Here is an 18,717-nt window from a genome sequence, read left to right on the forward strand (position 1 = left end):
ATAATGTAAAAGAGTGTAGAGGCTGGAAGATTGCTTTATCTATTCTGTAAATACAGATGCATATGTCTCTCTTACAGCATGCAGACTTTCTCCTTGCTCTGCAGATGAATGAGGAGCAGTATCAGAAGGTCAGTATCTATAATGTGGTCTCTTGAATTCAGCTTATGCCTAGACACTGTTCTGCACTTACTACTTCACAGACTCTTTTGGCTTCTGGAATGGACCTTTTCTGAAGCTGCATTTCCACTGTGCTGCTTTTGCTGAGCTGGCAAAACCTGCACAGTGTGTGTTGGCTGGCTTTTAGAAAAGGTAGACAAGAGCTGAGTCCAGCAAGACAGTACTGATGCATGTAATGATCTGTAGTAATTCAGTCAGCTGCTGTTTGTATCCTTACTGGCCAGAACAAACATTACAGTAGAATAGTACCAGGTTTGCTCTGGCTACCACCATTATGGCTGTTTAAAACAGATTTGCTGCTGTTGGCGTTCTGCCAGTGGAAAGGCCTTCCTCATTTGCAGAAAGGACTCTTTAAAAACCTAAAAATCAAGGCTTTCCCTTTAAACAAAGAGAGAAAAGTTAGAGATCAGTTCAGCAGCTGTAGATTACCTTTTTGTTCTCAATGCCTATTTCTCTTCAAACTTTGGAGAAGATGTTGGACCTCTGAATAAGTGAGCATACTTATTCTGTAACAGTGGCAAGCTTCTCCATCCCTGCAGTGAAGAGGCCGAGACAAGGTCTCTCCAGGCAGGTGGGTAAATGCTCCTTTAGAGGGCAACAGATCTGAAGCTTGGTTTTCCCCATATGAATGGTATGTATTCTGCTGCTTCCCTGTGATTGCAGCTTCCCGAACCCAAGATGCTTCTCTGTCTGTGAGCTAAGAATTATTAAAACACCATGTGTTCTGTAGCTTTTTGGAACCTGTCAAGCAGGACATGTAGATACTAAGTTACTTAAAACTGAGTTTCTGGTTGTGCTTAGTGAGTTTTGACCACCAAGTAGGCTATCTAATGGAATGGTGTATATCTGTTGCTTTTTTTTTTTTTTTTTTTTAGAATTAATGTTGGTATTGTTTATGGCTTGCAGTTATATGTGCCTATATGTTGCTATAGGTATCGATGTTTTGATGATGATGATGCTAATACCTCTGTTTATGGCTGCAGGATGGTCAGATGATAGAGTGCCGCTGTTGTTATGGGGAGTTTGCTTTTGAAGAGCTAACTCAGTGTGCAGATGGTCACTTGTTCTGCAAGGAGTGCCTAATTAAATATGCTCAGGAGGCAGTCTTTGGCTCTGGGAAGGTAAGAATTTCCCAGCTGGATGAGGGGAAAATGGGTAAATTGCTATTGGGAGATTCCATTGCTGTTTGCATAGTGTTGTTGCTTAAATCAGATGTAACTGCACTTCCCAGGAACCATTGGAATGGGACTGTGTCCTGAAATCCAAATCCAACAAGTCAGTCTCACCATCAGGTGAAGCCAACAACTTTACAATGGGATCTTTGCTGAAGAGGATTTCAGTTGTGCTGACCTCCATCTTTTGTGCTCTATGCTTAGCAACTTGGACTACTAGGAAAGCTTTCTACAGCATTCGTAGTAACAACAATAACTTGCACTTGTCTGGCTTTTATGTTCTACTTGATAAACCAGTGGTATCTGCACAGAAAACGCACTCTTATCTCTGACTCGGCCAGTCTCCTCCTAGCTAGGAGTGTTTGTCCTTAGTATCACTGTGGTCCCAACTTAATTTGGGAGTTGGTTCTTCTGTGATGCTATTAACCTTCTTAGTCTCTAACTTAGCTAGCAATTATCCTGGTACTTAGTTGAGCTATAAACAAGTCATTAACCTTCTCTGAGGTGTGCATGCTCCTTTGCCTCGAGATAGGATGACCAGATTGTGGGATGCTTTTGTACTCTGGGATCTGTATTTCATGTAAACTTATAAACTGGTGGCTGTATTTTATGGACTGTATTGACAAGAACGCAACATGCTGTTCGTGAGCAGAGTGCTAGCTCTCAGCAGAGACCGTACAGTAATAACAGGCCGCTATGTGGTCACAGTGGACTTGGAGTGAACGAACTGTGATCCCAGCTATCAACAGCATCTTTGTGCCCAGTGTTTGTTTGAGGCCCAATCTGTTTAACTAGTCTTGTTCTTTTCGTAGCAAACCCGTTCTCTGGCAGTCATCTGCCAACTTGAGCTCCATTCTCTCTAAGCGAGGCTCTGTGCTGGTTTATTTGGAAATGTTCTGGGTACTGAGTCTTGTTTGTTGCTAGCATCATACTGAACCTGAGCTCTCTCCTTCCAACCCTAGTCAGAGCTCAGCTGCATGGAAGGCAGTTGCACATGTTCATTCCCCACCAGCGAGCTGGAGAAAGTGCTTCCGGAGAACATCCTCTGTAAATACTATGAGCGGAAAGCTGAGGAGGAGGTGGCTGCTGCCTGTGCAGATGAGCTTGTCAGGTAAATGTCCAGCAGAGGATGCAGACTTCACTTACTGTTGTAGAAAATTGTTCCCTGAAACCCTAAATGTGTGCTGACTGAGATGGGTAACTTTCAAAGAGCTGTATTGTAAATTCAGGCTTCTGCCTTCTCAGGTCTGCTTTTATTCAGGTTGGTCTGCCTTTGACTAGGAGCAGATTAAAATTCAATAGACTTGTCTCCCCCAAGACTTGCTTGCCAGCTCTGTGCTGATCCGCTAAATTACATGGTCAAAAGCAGTGCTGAGCATATAATATTTTGATTGCAAACAGGGAAGTGATCGAAGAAATATGAGCAAAAAGACAGTAGTCAGCACATCCTGGCGGCAAGTGTTTGGTTGGCAGCCTTATTAACTACCACATAGCTATCTGATTAAATCCGCTTTCAGCAAAGTTATATTTGGCACTCTGCATTAATGGCATCTTATTTTGGGCTGCAGGTGTCCATTCTGTAACTTCCCAGCTCTACTGGACAACGATGTGAAGCGGTTCAGCTGCCCTAATCCCCGCTGCAGAAAGGTAATTGGGGGATACCTTGCCATTTGGTCTCTTCTGGAGTGTTGGGCAGGAGAGCTGGGAGGACAACTCACACTTCCTAGTAGCAGGTGAATGAGTATCTAATGTGGCTGCATGGGGCAGCAGTCAAAGTATATGCTGGATCCTGATGTTCGTTCCATAAAATTGTGTGGCTGGACAGATGAGACAGCAGTATTCCTTTCTTTCCTTGGAAGACGTTGGCTAAAAAGGCTTCTAGATGCCTTAGGTTGCTGTCTTGCATCCACAAAAATGTTTTAGGTGAACAGGGAGCTGGGTGTTTAAAAGGCATAAAACCACATTGCAATCCTTTATCTCATGAAACTTCCGGAGAATGAGCTGAAACAACTTTACGTGCTATCCTTAAGAGAATTAGCATCTGCATTTTTCTTTTATGCTGTCGCCTGAGTACAGATTCAGTTTGAAGTGACAAAAAACTTGCTTGAAGAGCTCACTGAAATGTATCCGTTCAAAGGGCAGAAGATCTTTGTGCTTCTCTCAAAGTTTGCTAATAGCCATAACAGGAGAATCGTCAGGCCCAATGGGGGGATGGAGTGGGGAAAGCTTGCTGCTGCTTCTGCACCATCTGTTCTGGGGAAAAATAGAAGCATACAAATGTGTTTCCCAGTCTCCTGAATGTATGCAGAACCCCACTTACATCTGATGCCAGTAAGCTGAGGACAGTACAGCATCAGTGTTTAGCACTGAAGCTACAAGGCATCTTGCGTAACTTTAGCCGCAACAGTGAATTTTCTCGTGCAATATTCAGGGAACTGCCTCTCCCCCAGCAGAGATTTCTGCTAATCACTGAGATTCCTCTTGAGTGCATTAACCTTATGCTTCTAGCTGCCATAGCTTTGGGTTCTCATATTGATGTGATATCACCGTTTGCCTGTATTGAGAAAGCAGTAGGAAGTCAGATTCTGTTGTCTGGAGAAATTGAAGTTGCCATCAGTGAACTTTGCATTCTGTGGTGAAAATCGAACTTGCTGGCAGGGGAAAGCTGCTTATGAAAGATGCACAGTTCCATTTTAGATCTCTGATTTCCAGATATGTTTTGCTAACATCCACCTCTAGCATTTGGGAAAGAAATGCGATTCTGATCAATTTTCTGTATTGTTTGCCTTTAACAAGAGAAAAGCAATAAAGAGCAAAATGGAAAGTATTGTTTAGGATTGAAGTTCTCCCATGAAGGAGCCTTAATTTTGGTGAGGTTTCTGTAGCTAAATGACAAAGAAAAGCATTTGGGTATATGTGTGTGTACAACCTACCCAAAAGGAGGCTGTAGCGAGGTGGGTGCTGGTCCCTTCTCCCAAGTAACAAACAATAGGATGAGAGGAAATGGCCTCAAGTTGTGCCAGGGGACGTTTAGATTGGATATTAGGAAAAATTTCTTCACTGAAAGGGTTGTCAAAGCACTGGAACGGGCTGCCCAGAGAGGTGGTGGAGTCCCCATCCCTGGAGGTATTTAAAAGACGTGTAGATGTGGCACTTAAGGACATGGTTTAGTGGTGGACTTGGCAGGGCTAGGTTTACAGTTGGACTCGATGATCTTAAGGGTCTTTTTTAACATAAATGATTCTGTGATGGATCATCCAAGTGTCATCAGCAAGGAGGTTTGCTAGTCACTAGGTGGCAATGTTGATTCACGTTTAAAAAAAATTTTTTTTTTTTTTTTTTTTGGCAAAAGCAGAGTTGTTTTCAAAATGTACATATGTCAGCACCACAGAACAAAATTCAGGCTTGAAGAACATGAACGCTTCAATGTGCAAAACAAATTGAAGTCACTTTTTTCCCTGAAAAGTGTAATGTGGCACAGTAACTGTGGTAAGAGGGGTCAGTGCTGAAATGTTCCTTTCCTTCTGGTTTGCTGTTTCATTTCCTTCCTAGCGTACTGCTTGTTGTCCCCCCCCGCCCGGGGTTGCAGCATTCCAGTGGGCTGGATTTCTGGTTTCCTGGACAGCTTGTGTTGATTCATTAGCAGAAAATCTGCTGAGTAGCTTGGTGCTCTTCTTAGAAGTCTTGAACGACTTTAGGATTTGAAGTTGAGGGTGAGGAATTCAGATAGCAGGATGTGGTGTTGTCTCACAGCAGCAACTGCAGTGTTTCTTCATATTCCCACTATCTTGTCTCTCTCCAGAATGAAGAAGTTTGGTTAATGCTCTTGCTTGCAGGAAACTGTTGCCCTTAGGGAGGAAAGAGCTAATCTAGGGAACTCTACAGAGGCTGGAGAGGATACATTGGCTTTGCTAGCAGTGCTTCTGGCAGACTCTGTGGTGGTGATGACTGATCCTGGAAGGAGTCCCTCTCTGGTTGGAAGGACTGCACTTGCACAGCTGAACCTAAAGCGAGGGGAAGTGTGGAAAGGGAAAGGTCAAAATGTGCCTCTCCTGAAACCTCAAGGCTCTTCAAGGGCGGGGAGAGGAGGACCAGATGGTGGTCCTGTTGTATTTCTGTGCTCCATCACCTGGATCCTTTGTCTTGCTCTGAGAGTTCATGTTGATACTCTCAGGCTTTCCTTTAAATCTTGCAGAGAGGTTGGTTCATATTTGGGCCAGCTATGGATGTATTGTAAAGTAAGTGATAGGAACCAGCTGGAAGCCTTCATTTTAGCTGTATGTATGTATGTTGGGCTCAATAATAAGAGCTCTAGGCATACCCAGGTTACTGCTTGTGCATCTCACCTGTAGTTCCATTCATTTGCACCTTGCAGGGACCAGAATGTGGCTAATCATAACCTCAGCAACAGGCAGAGCTGCCGGTCACCTTCTGTGACTGAACGGCTGCATGGAGAGCATGCAGATGAGCCTGCACCATCTGCCAGGGCCACTGTGGCTCCAGCTGTGTGGCGTGAAGTTTGGCTCCTAGTTAGGTGGCCAGGGCTTGAATCTTAATATTGCAAACTGCAGGGTGGAGGAGAAGCTTAATTAGCTAAGGAAAAACGTTGCCCAAGCCACCCTATGGATGCGTGCTGTGTGTGTGCAGTCTGAGCTGGTGCTGGGGGAGAGGCAGCTTTTGCTCGGACCTGTTTGAGTTTCAAGGTTTTGCTCTATAACGGGTCGCTGACCGCACATGGAGCCAGGCTTCCCGGCAGCAGGAGGATTTGCCAGCCTGCTCAGTCAACCTCCATCTTACTCTGCGCAGGGATCCCTGCGTGGAAGTGGCGCTTGAATTTCTCATCTCTGATGATGCGTGTTTCTCCTCCCTGTGCTCTGACAGAGCAAACCAAAGCTGGCAGTTCTGGTAAAACTAGGAAAGCCACATGTTGCTTCTTGACTTGTGCAGCACTGGAAAGTGAGCGTGCACTTTTGCGTGTTGGGGGAAGTACTGTTTCCCACCAGAAAAGGAAGTCCATCCTTTCTGCTCTGCCTCCCTCCTCCCAAGACCCCATATTGTTGCTGAAGACAAGGCTTTTGTTCCCGGACTGCTTGCTGCTATTCCCAGCGCTGTGTTGTGGGTGGGGGAGATCATCTCCCCTCTTTGCAGTCTTAGCACAAAGCACTGCAGGGCTTTCAGCCAGCGAAGAGATGGGGAGGTGAAAGCTGCCGTTGCCATGGAAATAATGCATGCACGGAGCAGCGCTGTCCCTCCGGTGCCCGGAGAGCTCGAAACCCTCAACACTCAATTCACAGCCAGGCCACATTGCAGGGACCCACATCTCCAAGACTTTTCCTTAAAACGTCTTTGCCTAGCTTAAAAATTTTTTGTTACTTTATTGTACCGAGTTATTGTCTGCCTCGGTGCTGGCTGGACACGAAGAGGTGATGGCGTATGGTTGCATGGTGCTAAACTGCATTGCCCTCGGACCGGGCAGCTGCCCCTCTTGTCCGGGGCTCCTTAGTGCACCCTGTTAATGAGGCTGTGCTTAGGGAGTGGGTTTGCCTGCTGGGCGTCTGAACTGTCACGCTGGAAAAATGAGCATTGATGTGCCTGTGTCAGATGGATAAAATGTCCACTCTTTCGCCTTTTTGTCTTTGGGTTAGGCTCTCTGGCTGCAGCAATCCTTGTGTGTACTTTTAATTTGCAGGACTAAGGCATGGTGTTTTAGGGGACAACTTCTTAAGCTGCCAGAATGTCTCAGGATTGATTTCAAGGTGCTGGCTAGGAACAGATGCACCCAGCTGCTTTTAACCTTCATTTTCTGTTGGAAGCGAGACAGGTTTAAGCTTGTACAGAGCTCTGCCTAGTAAGCTGTGTCTGAACATGGCTTCTCTTAGCAGGGTGCTAACACTGCATCCACAACCTATGTTAATAAGCCTAAGTCGCGTTGTATGGTTTGCAGCAACTTCGATGTGAGCGGCCTTGCTGAAATAACAAAATTGTTGCGTGATCAACCAGACTTAAAGTTCCAGAAGCAGCTAAGGGGCATACCGCAGTGCCTGTGATCTCTGTACCTGATGTGGTAACGGGGCACGCGGCTCTTTGTGATTCAGAGGTAGGTAACGAGGCAGCCCCAGCCACCTATGATCCACTTACAAGTGTTTTATAGGGTGCAAGGGGAAATGTTTGTGTAATCAAGTACCCAGCAGCAGGGGATGTGTTTGGGATGACATAGCCTTCCAAGGATGTCATCCAACACATACCATGGGGCCCATTACTTCTGTGCTAGAGGCTGGCCCGTTGCTGCCCGGAGCTGCCCTGCCCGACTCCAGATGCACTGTGGTTTTAGGCTTAAACTGTATCAAGATTTGTCACTGGCAGGGTGCGTGTGCAACATGGAAAAAAAAATTGTTCTGCTTGGAGAAATTGAGCTTGTCCAAAATGCCTCAGAGTAGGATGTGCATATGGAGAATTACTTAATTCTCCTTGTTTTGCAACATGTTTTCCCAGCTGTTGAAGTCTGCTGTCTCATTCAGCTTCCTGACAGCAGCGCAAACATTTTGAAGATCCCATGGCTCTGTCTCGTTCTCTGTTCAGCCGTTCTTATTGCTGTTCTCTGTATGCTTTTCCTTGAGCCTGTTTATTTAGATTTGATTGCTACTTAGAGCTTAGCCCCACAGCTTTAGTGGAGAGCAGAGCCAAAGATGGCACTCACTTATGGCAGACCCCTGTAATTCCTTTCTAGTGGCAATGACCTCAAGAACCAACTCCCTCGTTTAAATTCCCATTCTCCTTTGTCTGTGTGAATGCAGCTTAGCAGAATTTGTTGGGATGAGGAAGAAAGGGAAATGTGGTGTGGAGGACCTTGCTACATGTCTTACTGGGGGGTTTGGGAATGGAGCACTTGTGCCTGCATATGCTTTTGTCCGGAGGCCTGTCTCCCACTTGTCCGGGCTGGCAGAACAGTCTAAGCCATCTTTTCACGACTCTGCCATCTTCCTCCTCAGCGCTGCATCCCTGAAACCTCCTGCTCTGGAGCTCTCAGCTTTCTCCTCCAGCTCAGTGCTTTCGCTGCACCCTTTTTAAATGAGCGGTGCACATGGGAACATGCTCCACTCTATTACTGCCAAAACCACAACAAATGGCAAGTTTCCGTCTGTCATCTCAGCTCGGCTGCGAGGCACTCTGCGGCTGGGCAGGCGATTTTCATTTTTCTTCCATAAAAGGACATTGAAACTCGTCTGCAGCAGCGGTGCTCTGTGCTGCAGGCAGGGCGAGCGGCGATGCTATCGACGGCAGCGCCAGCAGTACTACAGCGGGAGCGCTGGTGATTTCCATATCGCTCCTCAAAGGGATGGGCAGGAGGGAGGGACCGAGGCTGAAGGTGGGGTTGAGGTGATTGTAGGCAGCAGATAACACCCCAGTAGATTTTATTGCCAAGTCCTAAAGGAAGATAGATAACAGGAGAGTGCTCTTGGTACAGCAAAGCCTTAAAAGTACAGTCCCATGTAGGAAGAGCGCGCACGTGCTAAACCACGTGGTTCATTCATCCCATCGAGGCATGTAGGGTCAAAGTTGCATGGGGAGTGCTGAGACTCAGGAGATCTTCTCATCCCCAGCTTTATGCTGGGCAAGATATTTACCTTTTGTGGGGGCTACAGGGGGAACAAGGGAAAGCCACATGCCAGGGGCTCTCCTTGCTTCCCTGGAAGCTGGATGGTGCATGCCCACAGCTTGCTCCATGGCTGAGAGGGAGCATCTAGGAAAGCCGGGGACCAGGAGTGAGTTGTCTCCCCGGGAGAACTCCCGTAGTTTGCTTTTTGGTGTATCCTTGGTCTGGGCCGGGAGCAGCTACAAGAATGGAGTGGTACCAGCAGTAGCTTGCTCCTAAATGCCCCTTTCCAGAGAGGGGGCACAATGATCAGCCCAGAATCACTCACTCCTTGCCTTGTCTATATACCTGCCACCCTTCCTTGGGACACATAGGAAGGGGCTGTAGGAGCTCTGACAGTACCTCACCTGGAAAGAGGGTAGGAGTGGGCTGGGTTAATTGCTGTGGTGGGGTGGAGAGACTCCATCAGTGGGAGCTCAGGTGCTGCTGCTTTTACAAGGTCAAGTCTATTTATGCAGTGGTATGTGGAAATGCTTCACTTGATAAATGAGTCTGACAGAGGAGGAGAGGGCAAAGCCCAGCCTGGAAATGGACCTGAGGAAAGAGGTCACTTTAAATGGGGTATCTGTCTCGTAGCGGGGGGAAGCTGCTGAAAGCAGGAACTCAAACTAGTCTCTTTAAAAATAGACTGTGTAAGTCAGTGCAATTTCAAGCAACAAAGCTTACTCCTGTGCTTGCTTTCTGCCTTATATAGCAGTATCCATTCAGTGGAAAGGCAATTCTCCCACTGTTTACTGACCGGTGAATACCTCTTTGTCAGGTCCATAAGAGGTAGCAGTGCTATCTTCCCTTCATAGCTTCGTCCTTTGCCGAGGAAAGGTCCAGAGGTAATAAGCTGAACACAACTTCATGTGGGGATGGAAACTTCAGCCTCAGCAGTCTCGTCTTGCCTTCTCTCCCTGGGCGCAGCCTGCAACCTTTAGGCAAAGGAGCCACCAAGAGCAGCTGCAAACCTGTGGTGGTCGGTGCAGACATGCGATGACAGTGACTTTGGAGATAAGCTGAGGGACTCCACAAGGGGTTGGATAAGAGCACCATGGGTGGGTGGTGCCAGGGTGTGAAAGGTCCTTAGCTGCCTTGAACGTGGCAAGTCGCCAGAGTGGTCCTGTAGCCAGACTGCTGGGGCTGGAAGGACCCTGAAGCCTTTAGTTGTGCTGAGGGTTGAGCAGAGGCTGAGATCTGCTGCAGGCTGAGATGAGCTGTAAGTTTTGTTTTTTCCTCCTAGGTCCCTTTGAAAAAGAAAGGGAGGAGTGGTGTTCTTCCATTTCATGCAGGGAACAAGAGAGGGAGTAATGTAATGTGATCGCCTTAACATCAGGGAGAAACCCTAAACCTCTGTATGGACCAGAGGGCTCAGATTGCTTGATTTGTTTGATTTTTAAACAGTGAAGTAACTTAGTCTCTGTCACTTGTCTGTCCTCGCAACAGGTAATAATGCCACTGAGCTGCTCTGGGACTGCTGTGGGAGCTTAGTACAGGTACCCTTCATGGCAGCAGGGGCAAGTTTGAGGTTAAAACTCTGCCCAGTGCTGCTTGTATTTGCAGAGCATCGGAGCAGGGTTATCATTTCGCTGCTGCAGTGGAAATGGAGGTTGGAGAGGATGGAAAAAGACTGTTCCCAAGCCAAATTGAAAACATTGTTCTGACCTTAGTCAAGAAGCTACATCTTCCTTCTCTTTCCTCCCCCTCACATTCCTGTCGTAGTAATCACTGATCTCTAACCTCAGCTTCATCTGCCACAGCTAACCACTTAAAAAATGCACTTAAAACCTCCCGGCTCTCTGCATACACCTCGTCTTGCTGTACCTTAGTGCTTCGAGGGCAGAGTTATCTTTGGAGGGGTGTGAGTCAGCAGTGGAGGTTTCGAATAGTATTGTGTCAGGGCAACGATGACTGTCTCCTTTGGGCCAGAGCACCGAGATGGCCTAACCTGGCGTGTGTAGTGCAAGGAGGTGTTTTGCTTCTCCCTTCTGTTTGCACATAAACAGGTTTCAGCAGATGACACGGTCATCAGACTTCCTGAGCTAATACAAGGCTGCTGCAGATGATGTCCATTTTGGAGGCTGTCAGTAGAGTTTGTTTCCTAATTTGGTCACACTGTGCTCAGGGCTGGCCTGCTTTCCTTTTTTCTTTCTTTTTTTTTTTTTGGTCTTTTTAAAAACACCCATCCTTTTATATCATTGTTGCGGAGGGGAAGCTGTTTGTGTCGGAGAACCTCCAGCTCCTCTCACTTCCTCTCTGCAGAGGAAGTGATACTTGAAAGGTCTCTTTGAAAAAGCAATGCAGTTCTGAAGCTGATCTTTCCAGTTTTGGGGTTTTTGTTTTTTTCTCCTTTGCCACTCTTTCATGAGCTCATCTCAATGAGCCTGCTGGCTTTTTATCCCTTCTGGGTTGTCATCTGAGCCCTTAGTGTTAGGGACTTTGGAATAGTTCTTTTAAATGACAGAGGGAGCTGCAGTTAAATAGTAACATTGATAAGCTGATATATGGGAATATATATTGCAAGGAGGAGACACGTGTGATTTCATCTAATGGAAAGAGCACCTGCTTTGTTTTGTTTCATACATCACCACTAACAAGAGGCCTGGTACCATGTAGGAAGCTGTAAATGCCAAACACTGGGAGAGAAATAGTGTGGCTGGGCAGCTCTGCTAAATGACCTTTAAAAGTTAGCTCATATGTCTTGCAAATCCTCAAGAAAACTAGGGACCGCCAACCTCTTTAGAAGATGCCTGCTTTTCAGTGTTGGACAGGAGTCAGCCCCAAACAAGCTACCTTCCTGGCATGCAGGAGACAGTTTAGCCTTTCCACTGTCAATGTGAATTTCCATTCAGCAATACGAACAGCTGAGGAATCGACAACAAACCTGTAGGTTCCTTTTTTCTTTTATTTCTTTTATGGAGCAGATCATCTTGAGTGCCGTCACGCAGCACGTACAGGAGAACCAGGTGATCAGGCCCAGTCAGCATGGATTTATCAAAGGCAGGTCCTGCTTGACGAACCTGATCTTCTATGACAAGGTGACCTGCTTAGTGGATGAGGGAAAGGCTGTGGATGTTGTCTGCCTCGACTTTACTAAAGCCTTTGACACCGTTTCCCACAGCATTCTCCTGGGGAAGCTGGCTGCTCATGGCTTGGACGGGTGTACTCTTTGCTGGGTAAAAAACTGGCTGGATGGCCAGGCCCAAAGCGTCGTGGTGAATGGAGTTAAATCCAGTTGGTGGCCGGTCACAAGCGGTGTTCCCTAGGGCTTGGTATTGGGGCCAGTTCTGTTTAATATCTGTATCAATGATCTAGATGAGGGGATCGAGTGCACCCTTAGTAAGTTTGCAGATGACACCAAGTTGGGCAGGAGTGTCGATCTGCTTGAGGGTAGGATGGCCCTGCAGAGGGACCTGGACAGGCTGGATCGATGGGCCGAGGCCAGCTGGATGAGGTTCAACAAGGCTCAGTGCCGGGTCCTGCACTTGGGTCACAACAACCCCATGCAGCGCTACAGGCTTGGGGAAGAGTGGCTGGGAAGCTGCCTGGCCGAAAAGGACCTGGGGGTGTTGGTCAACAGCTGGCTGAACATGAGCCAGCAGTGTGCCCAGGTGGCCAAGAAGGCCAACAGCATCCTGGCTTGTATCAGGAATAGTGTGGCCAGCAGGAGCAGGGCAGTGATTGTCCCCCTGTACTCGGCACTGGTGAGGCTGCACCTGGAATACTGTGTCCAGTTTTGGGCCCCTCACAACACGAAAGACATTGAGGTGCTGGAGCGTGTCCAGAGAAGGGCAACGAAGCTGGGGAAGGGTCTGGAGCACAGGGCTGATGGGGAGCGGCTGAGGGAGCTGGGGGTGTTCAGCCTGGAGAGGGGGAGGCTCAGAAGAGACTTTATTGCTCTCTACAACTACCTGAAGTTATAGTGAGGTGGGTGTCCGTCTTTTTTCCCAAGTAACAAGTGACAGGACAAGAAGAAGTGGCCTCAAGTTGCACCGGGGGAGGTTTAGATTGGATATTAGGAAAAATTTCTTCACAGAAAGGTCTGTCAAGCACTGGAACAGGCTGCCCAGAGAGGTGGTGGAGTCCCCATCCCTGGAGCTATTTAAAAGACGTGTAGATGTAGTGCTTAGGGACATGGTTTAGTGGTGGACTTGGCAGTGTCAGGTTAGTGGATGGACTTGATGATCTTAAAGGTCTTTTCCAACCTAAATGATTCTATTCTGTGATTCTGTGCTGGACTTAGCAGGAAAGGGGGGAGGGAGTTTCAAAGTGATGCAGTCAAGGATGCAGCTCCAGCAGCTTTGTTCAGTGCTGTCAGGAGGCTTGTGTGCCTTAGAGGGTGGTGAAGCTATTGTTGTTGAGGGAGCTGCTGTCTGCATTGGAGAAGACTCCCTGGCCTTGGAAGCACAGGGAGATGCTGGGTTGCCTACTCAAACCCAGCACTATTTTAGGTTCAGAGTACATGTCATAAATAGCTTCAGCAGAGCCTCAGGTTAAGGTGCACCAGGAGCAGTTTGATTACTGGCATTAAAGGTTTGGCTGTAGATGGGCAGGTACGGGCTGGTCTCTGCAGAAGTTCCTCTGGAGAGAGGAAACTTCAGTGTGCGTCATGTGTTGGATGCCAGGTTACCGTTGACCTCTGAAACATGAGTAATGGAGAAATGGGAACATGAAGTGGTGAGGCAGCAGGTTTAGAGGGGGAAAGGGAAGGTGAAACAGAAATTTTCTTCCAGTTTAGTAGAAGTCACCTCTGTGTGTCATTCTTACTTGCATATTATCTTCTGATTAGCCATGACTGATTCACCCAGCACTTCCACCTGAAAGGAATGATACGTTTTGAAGTGCATGGTTTATAATCTCAGTAGGCCAGCATTTCTTCTCTTCCTTCTCCCTCCCTTTCCAGTGCCCCCCAAAATGCATTCTCTTACTGCTTTTAACCTTCAAGCCTCTTTTCTCCTGCTCTCTCTCTGTTGCTACTCTTGCATTATTAATGGGACTGTAGCAATCCAGCCAGAACACTGACACTACTAATTACTACTTATAGCAGAGGAATGAGGAGCAAGATAGAAACTGGGTCAGGAAATGTCGTCATCATAAAATGATAACATCAGGACTAGGGAGCAGAACTCTGTACGAGCAGGTTTGCATTGGAAACGGCCTTCCTCACCCGGTAGCGTACCTGTGCACGTTCACCGTGCACGTCCTCCTTGCTTATTTGCTGCGTGCAAGTGGGAAGACCATCTCGCACACACAAAAAAGTTAATGGACCTGTAATTTCCAGGAGCAGAGGGAAGGAGTGATATGTTGTGTTCTGCTTGGTAGCACTTCAAGCATCACAAAATTCATGTGCTCTTCATTGCTGGCGCTGTAGTAGGAAGCCCCTTCCCTTGTTGGTGTCAACAGCTGAGGAAGCATAAGTGGCTGCATTTATTTTTGCATTCAGTGAGAGCCTGCTGCACTCGATGCGTTCAGATTGTCCTTGGTAGTACCAAGGGCATCCTATAGCAGCAAACATCTCTCTCTGCTCCATGTAAGAGAATATGGCTGCTATGAAATCAGAACAAGAACATTATTTTGGGGATGGAGCAATTAACCTGTGAACACTGGGCTGCTGTAAGCATAAGGAATTGCCTGTTTCTGGTTAATGGAGCTGTGCCTCTTCACTCAATTGGGCAAAGCATCCACTTGGGAATCTGGCATCCCTTGGAGGCCTTGCGTGAACGGTTGTGCTGTCGCATTAGCTTGCTCCTTGAGAGAGGGGCAAGTGTGAAAAGGGAAGTGTCATTTACTGTAAAATGTATCAACTCTTATGCTAAGTGACAGAGAAATTAATCTCTTTAAACGCATGCTGTCTTCTCTGAAATAGTTAAAACAGCTGAAATACATAGGTCAGCAATAAAACACAAATACAGAATTGATCAGTGTGTGCTGGCAAAAGACTGAAGACCGTCTCCCAAAAAGATGCTTTAAAAGAAAAAAGACAAACCAAAGTCTCATCTCTCCCAGAGGTATAAATTTGCTTGCTAGTGATGAGGGGACGAGAGCATGTCTCTGGGTGAGATGGCTGGCTCGAGGTGGCAGATTCCTTAGAAGTCTCTTGGAGACAGGGGAAGGGACTGTGTGTTTCTTCCCTCTCTCTGTTGCTGGCCTCAGTACGTGTGACCTCCTGTGCGTGCATCAGTTGGGTGACACTGCTTTTGGATGAATATGGTGAAGCATCAAAGCAATTTGTGCCCGGTCCCTGCTAGGCGGTCGTGCATCCAGATAAACTAGTAGCGTGTTTCATTTATATTCTTGACAAAGCCGGGAGGCCGGCACATGAGCAGCATGACTCCCTTGCAAGTCAGATGGTAAGTAGCACAAAGTGAGCTGGATATTTAGGCTGGGCAGACTTGACAATATCCCTTTTCAAAGATTATGCTTTAAACTGTCCTAGTCGCACACCGCCTTTGGCGCCTGCCTGAGCCTTTTGTAAGGATGAACGGTGTTTAAAAGAGAGGCTGGCTACTCTAATCTCTTTTCCGTGGGCTGAAAAATCTATCCTGCTGTAGCGAGCCAGCTTTATTTCTCTAACTGATTGTAATAAGTGTAGGGCTCTTAAATCCTGGCTCATATTTTATCCGTGGTGTTGGTGGGGCTGTCTGTTATCTCGAAGCGAGCCCAAAGCAGAGCTTTGCTAGTGCAGCTTAGGGCGTTTGAGGGAGAGCAGACATTCCCGTTAAGTGGGAGCTGATGATAGGCAGTAATTTCCACCACGTATTTAATAAAGCCATTGTGGAATGGGAGAGGTCTAGAGTTTATGACCTCAGTATTCTTTTTTTAAAAGGCAAGTACTGATTTGCCATTAAAACTGAGCATTGTCAGTAAGGCAAATGCTTTCTCGGTCCAAAATTTCATGTGCACGTATTTAATTAAAAGGCGACAGGGTTAATGAAGCTTTGAGTGCATAAGGCCTCGTTCCCTGAATTTAATTTTCTTTAATTGCTCCAGAGATTGAAATTCCCAGCTGTGGTTGTCCCCTAACATGTGAATTAAAGAACTGGAAAGGGACAATTTGAATTTTCTCATTCAGTGCCAGCTTCTTCCTCTTCTACTGATTTTTCATCTCTTTGGTTGAAAGAGGATTAGCTAAAAACGCTTTCTTAAGTCAGTGTTTTAGCTTTGCGGTGGAATTGGCAAAGCTATGAGCTGCTGACACCTTGGACACTGGGAACAAGGTGAAAAACAGGGAGTGTTTGTGCAGATCGTGTCACTCATCCCTAATGTATTACAGAAGATCGAGAGCAAATACAGTTTTTATTCTCTTCCCACCCCAATACCTGCCATCACATTCAGCATCGGCGGGGCTGGGTTGACTGAATTGCCTGCCACAGCCCAAATAAAACTGCATGCTAATGAAGGCTGGTTTGGAGAGAGGGGAAAAAAAAAAAAAAAGTAAAAGGTGTTTTGGGGGCGGATTTCTTGCTTGTTTACAGGGGCGTTTGAATAGTGGTTTCAGTGCCTAAGACCTCTGTGAGAATCAAGGGCTGCTTGTGGTCCCCTCATGTTAACTGTTGTGTGAGCTCACAGTCCCAAGCTCTGCGAAGCTCTGTAAAAGGGTGAAAATGGAAAATGCAGCAAATCCATGTACCAGCAAAAAGATCAGTGATGGGAACAGCCGATCCATGTTCCTGGCTTCATTATAATAAAAACTTACGACCCTTGCTGAATGTCCCTGTATGTGGTGCTCTCTGTCTCTCTCTGTGACAGATGCTGTCAAACATTCCAAGGCTACTGTATGTTTTTATGTGTCCTCATAGGCTTGTTAGCAACTACCGCCTTGACTAGATGGTTAATAGAAAAGAAAGCTTCCAGCGGCAGTAGAAGACATCGGGGGTTAATTTAATGCACACCTAACATTGGAACAATGGGAGCAACAAGTTTTGCCACAGGTTTGCCTCCTTTTGGAGGTCTTAGCTGTCAAAAATCCTTGCAAAAATATATAGTAGCACCCCTTGATCTGGTGGAGACTTGCTATAGCCAGCCGGCATGTGGTAGTGATCAATCAGCATCCCCTATGTGAAGAGGGGTTTCAGAGCTGTCAGGCTTTCCCAGCAAGAAGCTGGTGGCTGCTGGTAAGCTGTGGAGTATAAAGTGGTGCCTGGGGTACATTTGGGGGCTTGGGGGGATTGTTTTGGATGAGCTGTGCTGTGCTCTCAGGAAGGTATCCTATCTCCTCCCATTGCTGGAGGAGACCCTGCAGGTACCCCTGCCCCAGCGGTGGAGCCGGAGGGGTGCCAGGGTGGGTTTGGCACCCAGCACCCTGCTGGTAATGCATTTGGGGAGGTGGCACAGGGAGAGGTGCCTTCCACGTGTAAGCTCTAACCTGCATTAATCAGCATCCATTGAATCCCTGCCTGAACATATGAATACATAAAACCATTGGGGTTAAAAAAAAAAAATTAATTCTTTTCTGGCATTCTTTAATTCTTCCTTATTTCCAGTCAGCCTGTTCAGCTGGAGTCGGCACAAACGCCTCTCTCGAGCTTGCACTTCTGGCCTGAAGGAAACCACCTTCTTTGCTACTACATAACACCTCTCCTGCGCCTTGATGGTTTAAGCGACCTCTGCCCTGCCGGATAACTAATGGCCAGGTCGTTGTGCTGGGGGCCAGGAGGTCCAGGGCCTGGCCCGTGTGCGGCTGCTCCTCCCGCCGTGGGCTCGGGGAGCAGAGGTGATGCTTAAGTGGTCTCCCTGCTGCTACCAGTGTAAACAGAGCAGATGTTTCCCGGAGTCGGGGGAGCATTAATGGAATGCGTCGGCCCCGGCTGATGCAAAACATCGCCGCGAGTTTTGGGGATGAGGTCAGCGGTACTGAAAGCTGATGGGAGTTTAATGTCGAGTCTGCCTCTCTGAGCCGAGGGGTCAACAGAGAAAGCCGCGGCTAATGGAAACGCAAGTACATTTGTCATAAATCAGTGCCAAAATACTGAACAGGCAGAGCTGCTGCTGGATCCCGCAGCCAGCGACGTTTCTGTAACTACCCATTAGCTATTTGGTGGCTGCTTTCCTCGCCGGGTGCTCGTAGCGTTAGTGTTTGACTTTAGAAGAGACAAACAGAGGCTGAAAACAGAAGGTTTGGGGAAAGCTTTACCTCCGTGGGCTGGGAAAGCCCTGCCTGCTTCACCGCCTTCCCCCCGGCGTTTGTGGGGTCCCGTGGCTACTGCGTTCCACCCGTTTGGCGAGTAGCAGGAGGGCAGCGGGGATCTTGTTTTAAGCGAGTCATCCTTCTGGTAAAAGGAGATGGATAGTGTTTCTGCTGCGAGGTTGCTAGGAGGTCCCAAGGCATCCAGTAAAGCGTTGAGAGGCAGGAGGCAAAGCAGGCTTGGCACTGCTTAGAGATCATATGGTTTTTTAAAAACAAACAAATCTTGTAAAAAAGTAGAGCAGCATTTTTCTAGACAATGAGAAGTCAGTTTGCTCTCCAGACCAACCAGCATATTTCCCGTCAAGCTGGACACTGTAACGTACCATTTGCCAGCAAGATAAGATGGTCCTATTTGTTCGGTGATTTATTCTCTGTGAAGCTAATCTGAAAGAATGCCTTATTGCTCTATTTATTTTTTCAAAAGAAGCTTCTTTGGCCTCATTTTTTGTGTTGGCAGCATGCATGCCTTTAAGCTAAATCTCAAAGCCCAGTCAAAATTGGGGTCTGTCGTCAGGGTTGCTGCTTAAAACACAATATCCGTGGGC

At 47.2% G+C, this 18,717-nt stretch overlaps 1 protein-coding gene across 1 annotated transcript in view; it reads left to right on the forward strand.

Annotated features, from left to right (window-relative positions):
• RNF216 (ring finger protein 216) overlaps nucleotides 1-18,717 on the forward strand; it is a 66,526-nt gene that overhangs the window by 13,176 nt on the left and 34,633 nt on the right. Inside the window, exons 9-12 of the mRNA XM_009484079.2 lie at nucleotides 78-128; nucleotides 1,161-1,298; nucleotides 2,312-2,460; nucleotides 2,918-2,996. Coding sequence (XP_009482354.2) covers nucleotides 78-128; nucleotides 1,161-1,298; nucleotides 2,312-2,460; nucleotides 2,918-2,996 — 417 coding nt within the window. The remainder of the gene's footprint in view (nucleotides 1-77; nucleotides 129-1,160; nucleotides 1,299-2,311; nucleotides 2,461-2,917; nucleotides 2,997-18,717) is intronic.

This window comes from Pelecanus crispus, chromosome 11 (assembly GCF_030463565.1).
Source record: "Pelecanus crispus isolate bPelCri1 chromosome 11, bPelCri1.pri, whole genome shotgun sequence".
Classification (NCBI taxonomy): domain Eukaryota; kingdom Metazoa; phylum Chordata; class Aves; order Pelecaniformes; family Pelecanidae; genus Pelecanus; species Pelecanus crispus.